The sequence below is a fragment of the Mustela nigripes genome, chromosome 8 (genome assembly GCF_022355385.1).
Source record: "Mustela nigripes isolate SB6536 chromosome 8, MUSNIG.SB6536, whole genome shotgun sequence".
Lineage (NCBI taxonomy): Eukaryota > Metazoa > Chordata > Mammalia > Carnivora > Mustelidae > Mustela > Mustela nigripes.
Genome location: NC_081564.1, coordinates 35,745,859 through 35,758,592, shown reverse-complemented (window position 1 = coordinate 35,758,592; position 12,734 = coordinate 35,745,859). Strand labels below are relative to the sequence as shown.

Genomic DNA, 12,734 nt, shown 5'->3' with positions numbered 1-12,734 from the left:
GTGTATTTTCAGATCATCAGAATCTGGACAGAAGTGGCAATATTAGGGGCGCCTGGGTGGCTCAGTAGGTTAAGCGTCTGCCTTTGGTTCAGGTCATGATCCTAGGTTCCTAAGATCAAGCCCCACATTTGACTCCCCCCTCAGCGGGGAGTCTGTTTCTCTCTCTCTCTCCCTCTGTTCCTTCCCCCTGCTTGTGTTCTCTCTCTCTCTCTGTCTCAAGTGAAAAAAAAGAAAAAGAAAAAAAGAAGCGGAATGACTGGTGAGGAAGAAGGGGACAATGGCAGGTTAAATCATATTAACCAAATTTCCATTTTGTAGAATCACCATTTTGCATTTTCTTAAAATGAGAAGTATCCTGTCTGTTACTAAATGGGAATGTTAGGTGAGAAATGGTCCATCTTGATAATGAAGCTGGCAGGACCCCAGCCCCACTGCCCAGCCTGTCCCTCCTGAGTGCCTTCTATGCGCCGGGCTCTGGGGCTAAGGTTAGTACAGGGCTAACTGAACAAAGCAGGAATGCACCCCACGCTTCACAAAGCCCCGAGTCATTGATCCAGGAATGCAGAGGAAAGCAGAGAGCCTGTCATGGGAGACGTGGACAAGACTTCCTACAACAGACCACCCATGACCCATGCGGCCAAGAATAAAGTTCCCAGTTTAATGATGGAATAAAGTCACACAAGGCTAAGCCAGACCATGTGAGTTGACTTAAGTTTCCAACAGATGTTCTTTCTTAATGTGCTTTGAGATCTGTGCCCAAGATGTCTCTCCCGGCCATGGCCCTACCTTATTTCCGAGGTAGGCCTCTGGGGCCGACCAGTAATACTTGGAAGTCAGCCTCTGTGAGACCACCGTGTTGTTGATGCTGATCCAGTGATGCCCGCCCAGCGCGTCTTGCTGAGACGGGATCTTGCTCGGACTGACCAGGTCAGTGACCAGCCACCCAGACATATCTTTCACCTTAAAAAAAGATTCAGAATTTCAGATCTTGAAATAGAAGTCCCCTGAGATGTCACCCAGCGCAGGACTAACATCCCTACAGTGAAGAAGTAGACCCAGAGACCTTACTTAGGGGCAGAGTCAATACCCTGTGGCCACAGACCCACATGACTTGCAACCCTTCTACTTGTCAAAGGACCAGGAACATCTAAGAATGAGTAAGATTCTCCCCAGATCCCCAGATCAATTATAAGCAAGTGAGCGAGCAGAACTGTCAAGGTCATGGACATGTATTTTAGGATTAAAAAATAAAAAAATAGCAAAGACCTTAATAGGTGCATTGAACAAAATGCCTTTTGCTAACTCTGATTTCTTCATCATTGCTTCCTGCTTTTTACCAAAAAAGCTGAAAATTGTCTAAAAATAACCTTCAGATCCCATCTTCCTAATTTGTCATCTACAAAGACATGATAAGCCATTACCCCCCATGGTAGCCACAGGAATTCATCTTCCTTCTCAGGTACTGTTTGGGGTTCCCACTCCCTCCCCCATGTTGCTCCCACTCCTCACCAACCTGCCAGAGAGGGAGGAAAAGAAGAGACAGGGACCAGCACACCCCCCTGCCAACACACACCCTGAATACAGTTCTCCTGAGATGGTCATGGAGAGCCCAGTTGTTTACAACAGATGAGCCCTGTACCCTGGGGTCCACCCTAACCTCCAGCCATCCCACTGGCCTCCCAGGCACCCTTTAGCATCCCCCCAGGACTCCCCATTCCCAGAACAACTGAGGATACCTTGCCTGCCCTTATACTTCCTATGTCACCTGTTGTTCCTACTCTCACCAGGTTCCCTGAGCTAGAAAATTCTCCATGGCCCCATGTCCTGATGAGTTCCCCAGCCTGGGACCAGTGTGGAGCAGTGGGCCCAGATCTCACCTTTGACACCACAACCAGATGCACTTCCCCACAGAAAACACTGAAACACGGTACATTCTACAATATAATAATAACATCCTATTGTTTGGATAGGGAAATGTATGTAGGAACAAATACATGACCAAGGAAGAAACTTTTGTGATACTGTAGTAGCGGGCTGCCTCTGATCCGTGCCCAGGTCATTCCAAATGGCTGGGAGCGGTGGTACAGGAAAAGGCAGACCCCCATGCTTTAGAACACAGCTCTCAGATTACTCATTTGAGGTGGCACGCATCTTAAATCGGGGCTCTGGGAAGGTACCCGCACCTGACTGATGGACCAAGAAAGGCTGTCACAGACATCAGAAACACCAAAGCAGAAGCACTCCGAGCAGCCCTCAGGGTTTCTCTCCTTCAGGTTATAGAATCCTGGCTTGCAGAGGTCACAATTGTCTCCCTCAACATTTTCCTGCAAGGAATAGAGAGAAGATTAGCTTTGAAACCAGTGTGTCTAGGTAGGTAGAATAAAGTGGCATTAACATGACATTAACAAGAAAGGTGTTTGCAGAGAAACAGTTAAGAAAATAGATGCTCCAAGGAGATGTATAGCTTCATGAAGTCATTATTTCCAGAACAGATATTTTTGAAATTATGACCACTTAATTTTGTAGTCAAGAATGAGGGTCAAAAGGGGTGCCTGGGTGGCTCAGTGGGTTAAAGCCTCTGCCTTCGGCTCAGGTCATGATCCCAGGGTCCTAGGATCGAGCCCCGAGTCGGTATTTCTGCTTAGCAGGGATCCTGCTTCCTCCCCTCTCTCTCTCTCTGCCTGCCTCTCTGCCTACTTGTGATCTCTGTCAAATAAACAAATAAAATCTTTAAAAAAAAAATGAGGATCAGGATCCCAGAGCTCAGTCATTTATATTGAAATGACTTTTATGGTATTGCTTGGTTCTAAATCTTCCATTTTTGTGATCTTTCGAGAATTTTAAAGCCTGAGGAGGGTATATATCTGTCTTATTAATATAGAAAGGTATATATTTGTCTTATTAAAAACTGCTCAAGATTATTTTCAGTCACTTATATCATATGCTTAAGACCCTGCTTACATGGGAAGAAGCACAGAAGATAGAATGGGAAGTCCAACAAGTCATGGTTATTATGGGGAAACGGGTATTAATATCAGATAGCAAAAGGTCCCCACTCCCTGTTACCTAACAACTGATTTTTATCACTGTCCAATTCCTTTTTAAGAGAAATCCAAAATAACATCTCTGCCTTTAATTAATATTTTTATAAATTTATTATTTATCTGCTTCTCCTTGAAACATTAAGCTGGACCAGAATGTCGGATAATGGCCCAGGCTTAAGAAATGAAGCATTTGGTTTCACCTCGGAAGTCACAGAAATACCTCTGGAATAGACAGCCATTGCCCAGAAAGCAAAGAAAGAAATAAAATTGGGTGCCCATCAGAGGCTAAGGACAAGGACTGTGACAGAGCATCATGCTTCTCAGGAAGGTACAGTAAGGAGACTTCTACTTAAACCTTGCTGCTTTGCTCAAAAACTGATCGCCTGAGCCGATGGGCTGTGTTGTTTTCTTAGGACACCTCAAAGGAAACTCAGGGTCATCTTTAACCTGCACACATACCTTACAGAGACAAGGCTCTGAGCATGGGTCCTCATTCACACTCCCAGCCCGACTACACTCACAGCGGACGCAGGCTGGGTAAGCCTTGTAACCAAACTGGCAGCGATCACATTTTTCTCCTGCGTAGCCTTCCTTGCATGGGCATTGACCTGGCCGCTTCCCTGGGAAGAAAAGGATGGCAATCCTCAATAGTAGGGCAAAAACGTTAAAGCAGGGGTTGGAAACTATTTCTCTAAAGGGCTGGAGATGAACTATTTCAAGCTTTGTGGCCAGAAATCTCTGTTGCAATTACCAACTCTGCCCTAAGTGCCTGGGACCAGCCACACATAACACCTCAACAGATAGGCATAGCTCTGTTCCAATAAAACTTGATTTACAAAAACAGGGGGTGTACCAGATACGGCACACAGATCACAGTTTATCTTGGTTTAAAAAAAGAAAACAGGGGCGCCTGGGTGGCTCAGTGGATTAAGCCACTGCCTTCGGCTCAGGTCATGATCTCAGGGTCCTGGGATCGAGCCCCGCATTGGGCTCTCTGCTCAGCGGGAGCCTGCTTCCTTCTCTCTCTCTGCCTGCCTCTCAGCCTACTTGTGATCTCTCTCTCTGTCAAATAAATAAATAAATAAAAATCTTAAAAAAAAAAATTAAAAAAATAAAATAAATAAAAAAAGAAAACAGAGATGAAAAACAGAGGCTGGTGGAAATGTCCAATGGCGCCATGACTTTGGAAAACAGGGTACATGATATGATGAACACTGGCTGTTAAACACAAGTAATAAATTATTGAACAGTACACCTAAAGCTAAGGATGCCCTCTATGACGGTTAATTGAATTTAAATAAAAATTAAAAAAAAAAAAGAAAGGAAAGCAGTTTGGCATTTCTTCAAAGTATGAAGCATGTTACTCTATGACCCAGGTATTCCACTCTTAACCATTTACCCAAGAACAATGAAAACATACGTCCACAAAAAAAGCTAGACACGAATGTTTGTAGCAGCATTATTTGTAATAACCAAAGAGTGGAAACAAATGAAATACCCATCAACTGATGAGTGGCTTATGAAATGTGGAACATACATATGATAGAGTAGTATTCAGAAAAGTAAAAAAAAGGACCAATGGAGGCTACAGCATGGATAAATTTATACGAAATGTCCTGAATAAGCAGCTCCATGGGCAGAAAGTAGATCAGTGTTTGCCTAGCACTGGGGCAGAGGGTGTGGAGGGAAATGGGAAGTGATTACCAAGGGGAAGGGGTTTCTTACAGAGTGATGAAAATTGTCTAGTAGTAGGCTGTGTTGATGGCTGCACACACAAGTGTACCCCAAAACATTGAATCCTGTACTTTAAATGGGCGAATTGTATGTTAGTGAACTGTATCACAAAATAAAGCTTTTTTTTTTTTTTTTTGAAAGTGCAAGGGGAATGATAAAGGGCAATCAGCACTATTTTTGCTTTTAACACCAGCTCTGAAATTTCCTAGTTGTGTAACCTCAGCCAGGTTTCTTAACTGCTTTGAGCTACAGCTTCCTTGCCTATAAAATGTGTTAAATAATTTCTATCTGCTCTGGTTGAATGTTTAAATGATGTATTTCTTAAAGTGAACCCAATCAAGGGTAATCGTCACTACAATCACCATCATCCTCATTATCATTAGCATCCCATTACCAGTCACAGGGAAGGATTAATTCAGTTGTGTAAATTACCCCCTGCATTGCGGGTGGGCTCCACACTTGGCAAACCCTTCCCTGCTGGTCAGTATCCACTTTAACTGATAGTGACCGAGAATTTGATGAGGTCACAGAAGTCTTTGAACAGATGCAACTTTTTCAGGAGATTGTGCTATTTGCAAGTCCTTTGCCAGTTTTTGCAACAGAAAGAACACTGACATTTACAAAGTCAGCAGGAGAATTTGTTTGCTTTGCCAGATGATGTATGCAAAAGCCTTGTGAGTGTCTTGTAAGAGCTAAAGAGAAGGATTGCTATTTACTGTGTTCCCCTATGGCTTTAAACTGGGACTTATTTCTTCTTTTATCAAATGCTCAATTATCTGCTCAAATGTCATTCCATCACCCCAAGATTGCCCTCTTACACCCCACCTCCCTCCAATCATGACTCCTAAGTTTGCTCCATGCCCATAGCATTCATCCCTACCCGGAGTTATACTATGCGTGTACTTCGTTGAGTGTCTGCCTGTGAGCAGAACTTTTGCTCATCTTGTTCAAGTACATATTCCTGGGCCCTAAAAAATTGCTGGCCACATAGTAAGTACGTTGATAAATATTTTATAAACAAAAGAATCAGTAAAGAATCATGTGATCTGATTCTATCCAGTGATGATAGTTCCACCAAGCACAAATTTTCCATGCGCCACCCCCCAAATCAATTCAAGCACAAAAGCGAACCAAGGAGCTACCTTTGTGTAAGTCCGATTGGAGCTCATCTTTAATACAGACTGAACTCAGGGACCCAAAAGGGTCACAGTCACAAGGACGACAAGGGTTGTCTTCATAAGGAGACACCTGAAAGACAGAGTTTGTCCTGGATTATCTTACCAGAATGAATGACAATAGTAGCAATAATATCAACAATAATACCAATGACAAGTTATTGACTTTTTATTCAAGATGTGACTATTATAATGATTTTGTATATCCAGGGAGTGTAGGTCTCAGGAAAATAATGCGAGCTCAAGACAGAAAGCCCCAAATGTTTTTGGATGGGATGGCAGCCAGTGTCGTTAGTAAGGTGCCTTCCTTCTCCTTGATCACTGTTACAGGGCTCCCCTTGCTCCTCTCTATCTCTCACAGTCATGTATAACCGTCACCTAGACCAGACCTCTGTAGGAGCCGGGTGATAACGACTTATCAGGTCAGCAGAGGATGGACCAAGCACTCCCTACGGGCAAGATACAGCTGTGATAGTTTTTGGCTGACTCTTCACATTCACAGTTAATATTACAAAACCAAGACTACACAGACAGTAGGGCCCCAAATCCAAGTTAAATTAAAAAGTGAGCATCCTACTCTGATTAAGAAAACAGGACAGACTGGATAGGAAGTGGATATCTGAAAAAGGCTACTAGGAGAATAAGAATATAAAGAAAATATTACAGAAGGAAATGAGTTTCCAATATTGGAGATGACCATTAGCAAAATCTCTTTTCCATTTTGGAAAGACAATGAAATTCAGCTCTGGTGAAGAAACACTCTCACCTTGTATGGTCTATAGTATCCGTCAATACAGGTCTCACAATTGATCCCCATGGTGTTCTGCAGGCAATTGATGCAAACCCCGCCTCCTTGGAACTGTCCAGCAGTATTCAAACTCCTCCTCTGACTGGCAACAGTTTCATCATAGTAACAGTCTTGGGCTTTATTGTGACAATTACATTCTAGGAGAATTCGAGCATCTCAATTAATGTATTTATTAAGTCCTATATAAAGAAAACCCTTCCCTCCCTAAGTAAGTTTCTAGGACCGTAAATTAAATCAAAATTCCAGAATAAGTAAATTTAATAGATTATGGGCAATTTTACAGAGGACGATTGGGAGTAGACATCAAAATTATACACATGCATATCCATTTGACCCCTCAACCTATCTTCTGGGATCATAATCCCACAGAAATACCTGCATTTATGAATGATATCTACAGGCTTGATCATCACACCGCTGTTTGTGTTAACAGAAGACTGGGAACAACGAAACTATCCATGGATGAGTAGCTATTTTAATTATATCGCATCCATTTAATGGAATTCAGTGGTACTGTTTTTAAAAACAGCATTCCAATAGAGAACAAACTGGTGGTGACCAGAGGGGAGTTGGGTGGAGGGAAGGGCAAAATAGGTGAAGGAGATGAAGTCACGCTCATCCTCATGAGTACTGAGTAATGAATGTATCATACACCTGAAACTAACATAACACTGTGTGTTAATCATACTGGATCAAAAGAAAAATAAATAAATAAAATAAAAAAAGAAGAACAGTGTTTCATATTGCTAACATGGAAAGATTTTCAAGACATACTATTAGCTATAAAAGCAATGTATAGAATGATAGGCCTGGCATGTCAGGTCCCACGTAGGAGCTACGGTGGGGGGAGGAATAGGCTGATGTATGTTTTATTTGCATAAAAATTTCAGGAAGAACATAATATGAAATAGTAAAAAGTAGGATGGATGGAGACAGAGTGGAAGTAATACTTTTCCCTACATATTGTGTATATATTGGTGGATGCTGGAATCGTGTGACTATATCGCGTACTTAAAATTTAAATCCTCCCCAAAATTAAATCCAAATTAATAAAGAATACATTCACATATGGGAAGTGGAAACCGAAATAAAATGGCAAATCCCTAAAGATGCACGTAGGCCTTAATATTTTAGTTTTCAAGTAACACATCACTTTGGGAACTCTTTGAATATATAGAGTTACATACTAGTCAAAATGTCAAGTCATCATCAGAGTAAGCGTATTGAGAAGGAAAAACGCTACATCCTTCCATTCTCAGGAGACCTACTTTCGCACGTGTTCCCGGCGGAAACGGTGCCAGGCCGCCAGGGCTGCTGGTGGTACCCCGGGCAACACCGGCTGCAGCTCTCTCCACAGGTGTTATGCTCACACAGACATTGTAGTTTCTAGAAATGGGAAATACAAAATGACATCTGGAAATTAACCTGCATAATTTTTGTAACTTTATTTGTAACAGAGCTGATCACGGTCACATATCCAGCATGGCGGTGACCCTGAGGACATAGGGCTCCAATGGAGCGTGGAGGCATTCATTGTTGGAGGAAAATATATGCACGTGACCTGGTTACAAACAGAAATGAGAGAGAATAAAGTAGAACTAACACTGAAATGAGCTCATGAACAAAAACTTTTCCAAATAAGATGCACTAATGTTCAGGGTTTATAAGCACCTCCTAAACACTTGGTTGATCTGCCTCATTTTCAGCCTCAATAGAGGATAATCCTATTTGAGAGTCAGCGAATTACAAAGACTAGAGGGGGATGGAATACCAAGTCACTTCATATAAGTTGTTTAAAAGGAAACGGGGCGTCATACCATTCACTTAATATTATGCTAAAATGGGTAAAATTGATTTTCTCTTGATTTAGTACCACAAACATGGAAGAGGGCCAAAATGGGAGGAAAGCAAACATTCTTTAAAAAAAAAAAAAGCATAAATGATATAAATTATAACTGCATGGTTTTTGCTTTGCAGTCTTATACAGAAAAGAGCTTCAAAGATCATACATGGAACCGTATACCTGAAAATGGTTAAAATGGTAAATTTCATGTTACGTATATTTTACAACAAAAAAATTCATAGTATATATTTATTTAGAAATACATCATCCAAATGAAAAAAAAAAATAAAAGAAATAAAAGGCATCGAAACTGGTAAGGAAGAAGGAAGGCATGTTACTATATACGGAAACCCCAAAGACTCCACCAAAAAACTACTAGAACTAATAAATGAATTCAGTGAAGTTGCGGGATGCAAAATTAACCTACAGAAATCTGTTGCACTGCTATGCACTAATAATGAAGCAGCAGCAAAGGAAATTAAGAAAGCCATCCCATTTACAATTACAATAAAACATCTAGGAGTAAACTTACCCAAAGAGGTGAGAAAACTGTCCTCTGAAAACAATAAAACACCAATGAAAGAAATTCAAGATGACACAAAAAAATGGAAAGAAATTCCACACTTGTGGATTGGAAGAACTAATGCTGTTAAAATGCTTGTACTACTCAAGTGAATCTATAGATTTAGTGCAATCCCTACCAAAACACCAACAGCATTTTTCACAGAATTAGAACAAACAATCCTACCATTTGTATGGAACCATAAAAGACCTCAAATAGCCAAAGCAATCTGGAAAATGAAAAATAAAATCAAAGGTATCTCAATTCCGGAATTCAAGTTATATTACAAAGTGGTAGTAATTTAAACAGTATGGTACTGGCATAAAAAACAGATATATAGATCAATGGAATAGAATAGAAAACCAAGAAATAAACCCAGAATTATATGGTGAATTAAGCTTTGACAAAGGAGAAATGAATATACAAGGAGAAAAAAAATCTTCAATAAATGGTGTTGCGAAAACTGGACAGGTACATGCAAAAGAGAGAAACTGGACCACTTTCTTTTACCATACATGGAAATAAATTCAAAATGGATTGAGGACCCAATGTGAGACCTGAAACCATAAAAAGTCTTGAAAAGAGCACAGGCAGTAATTTCTCTGACATGGGCAATGGCAACATTTTTCTAGATATGTCTTCTGAGGCAAGGGAAATGAAAGCAAAAATCAACTATTGGGACTACATCAAAATAAAAAGTTTCTGCACAGCAAAGGAAGCCAACAACAAAACTAAAGGCAACCTATTGAATGGGAGAGGACATTTGCAAATGACACACCCAAGAAAGAGTTAGCATCCAAAATATATAAAGAACTGATCCGGGACGCCTGGGTGGCTCAGCTGGTTAAGCAGCTGCCTTCGGCTCAGGTCATGATCCCGGCGTCCTAGGATCGAGTCCCACATCGGGCTCCTTGCTCGGCAGGGAGCCTGCTTCTCCCTCTGCCTCTGTCTGCCATTCTGTCTGCCTGTGCTCACTCTCTCCCTCTCTCTCTCTGATAAATAAATAAAATCTTTAAAAAAAAAAAAAAAAGAACTGATCCAACTCAACACCAAAAACAAACAATCCAATTAAAAAATAGGCAGAAGACAAAAAAAGATATTTTTCCAGAGAAGATATCCAGATGACTTACAGACAAATGAAAAGATGCTCAACATTACTCATCATCAGGGAAATGCAAATCAAAGCTACAATGTGATGTTGTTTCACACCTGTCAGAATGGCTAAAATCAACAACACAAAGGATGAGGATATAGAGAAAGGAGAAGAGGTTACACCTACACTCCTGGTGGGAGTGTAGACACACTGGTGTAGACACTGTGGAAAACAGTGTGGAGGTTCCTCGAAAAATCAAAAATAGAACTACACTATGATCCAGCAAATGCACTACTGGGTATTTACCCAATAAATATAAAAATGCTAATGCAAATGGGGTACTCGTACCCTATGTTTATTGCAGCATTATTTATGATAGCCAAACTATGAATGAAGCCCAAGTGATCGTCAATAGATGAATGAAGAAGTGCTATCTTCTACAATGGAATATTACTCAGCCATAAAAAAGAATGAAATCTTGCCATTTGCAACATGGATAGAACTAGAAAGTAAGTCAGCCAATGACAATGACAAATACCATATGATCTCACTCATATGTAGAATTTAAAAAGAAAGAGAGGCAGAGGCACATCAAGAAACAGACTCTTAGTCATAGATAACAAACGGATGGTTATCAGTGGGGAGGGGTGTGGAGTAGGGAAGATAGGTCAAATAGTGATAGAGATTAAAGAGTATGTTTATCATGATAAAAAAAATCTTCTTGGGGCTGGACAAATGAGGAAAAAACAAACAAAAGAAATATATCTTCCAAAGAAAGTGGAATAAATTTGTTCAAAAAAATGAAACCAGTTAAATTACCTGAAAAAAATTTTTTTGCAGCATAATTTCATACCTTTCAACATCTGACTTGAGTAAAAAAAAAAAAAAAAAACAGTAAGGCAAACACTGTAGCTATAACTAGTCTTTTAAAGTTTTAATAAACTGTAAAATACTGGAACTCACCTTTGTAGTTTCATCCCAGGGGCAACTACTGGCATGTCCATAACAAATACACATTCCTCCAACAGAAATGTCTTTGATTGAATAGTAATACTAAGGAAAAAGAACATGACAAACAGAAATTAAGGCCTCTTTTATTTCAGTTCAAAGAAAATGTTGGGCTCTCCAACATACAGCTCAGCTGTTACGGGTAACCTAAAAAATAATTTGATACACCTTTTAAATTATACTTCATGCACAAAAATCCTTGTGTTGATTTTAAACAAAAAGTGCCCCAATGAGCTCATCAACAGAAACCAAATGAATCTAAAAGAATTCTGAACTCGGCTGCACCTCATACCAGCCAGTCATATTCAAAACCCATAAAAAAACACTGAATGCAGCACTCTACAATTGAATACAGTACTTTATACAAAAGATAACAATGCATGACCAAGTAGAATTTTCCCCCAAAATGCAAAGTTCGTTCAACATAGGAAGATCAGTAAAAGTAAATCATCATATTAACAGGATAAAGGAGAAAAAATCATTTGATCATTTCTATAAATTCACGAAAAATGTGTTACAGACATGTTTACCACCATCCACTTAAAAAAACCTGCCAAGCCAGTAAAAGAATCTGTTCAGCTCTAATAAAGGGAATCCATGAAAACCTAAGAGCTAGCAGTGAAAGATTAAGTGTTTTCCTCTCATCATTTCCATTCCACATCTATGGGAGGTCCCATCCAGTTCAATAATGCAAGAAAAAAGAAATCAAAGACAGAAAGAGTGCACAGTAAGGCCAAATTCTCATTATTTGTAGATGATATTATTGTGTACTTGGGAAAGTCTAAAACAAACAAACAAACAACCTACTAGAAATAATCTGTGACTTTAACAATTTAGCAAAAATAATATACAAAATCAATCAACAAAAATGGGCTGTATTTTTACACATTAGCAAAGGAGAATAAAATTTAGAAAGCAATCTATTAAGGCTAACAGACAAAAATGTATATTAAGAATAAACTGAATAATAGAGGTACAAATAAACAAATAACGAAACACTGCCAAGAGGAACTACAGAGGGCCAAGACAGGTGGAGAGATACAGGATGTTCACAGATTAGAGAATCCAATATTATCAAAATGTCTTCTGAAGTCCTTCTCAAACTGATCTATCAATCCAGTGGAATCTCAATGAAAATATTAACAGGATTTTTTTTTGGGGGGGGAGGCAGAAATTAACAAACCCATTCTAAAATGTACAAGGAGACAAAATGAATCTAGAATAGCCAAAGATATCGAAAAAGAACTCAGTTGGGCTATTTTAGTACCTGACTTCAAGGCTTAAGTCTAAAACACTACAGCAACTGAGAACATTTGTTATTGGCATGAAGACAAATGGTGCTGGCACAGTTGCAGGCATATACAGGGAAATGAAGAGCCTTGACCTCTACCTCACACCAAACACAAAAATTAATTTGAAATACAATAGATGTAAAAGCTAAAACTATAAAGCTACCAGAGAGAAGCC

The 12,734-nt window shown here is 39.8% G+C and overlaps 1 protein-coding gene across 1 annotated transcript in view; it reads right to left on the bottom strand.

The window, feature by feature from the left end:
- LAMA1 (laminin subunit alpha 1) overlaps window positions 1–12,734 on the bottom strand; it is a 157,936-nt gene that overhangs the window by 88,227 nt on the left and 56,975 nt on the right. Inside the window, exons 6-12 of the mRNA XM_059409226.1 lie at window positions 11,223–11,312; window positions 8,030–8,147; window positions 6,720–6,898; window positions 5,921–6,026; window positions 3,504–3,664; window positions 2,184–2,324; window positions 787–960 (exon numbers count right to left, since the gene is read on the bottom strand). Coding sequence (XP_059265209.1) covers window positions 787–960; window positions 2,184–2,324; window positions 3,504–3,664; window positions 5,921–6,026; window positions 6,720–6,898; window positions 8,030–8,147; window positions 11,223–11,312 — 969 coding nt within the window. The remainder of the gene's footprint in view (window positions 1–786; window positions 961–2,183; window positions 2,325–3,503; window positions 3,665–5,920; window positions 6,027–6,719; window positions 6,899–8,029; window positions 8,148–11,222; window positions 11,313–12,734) is intronic.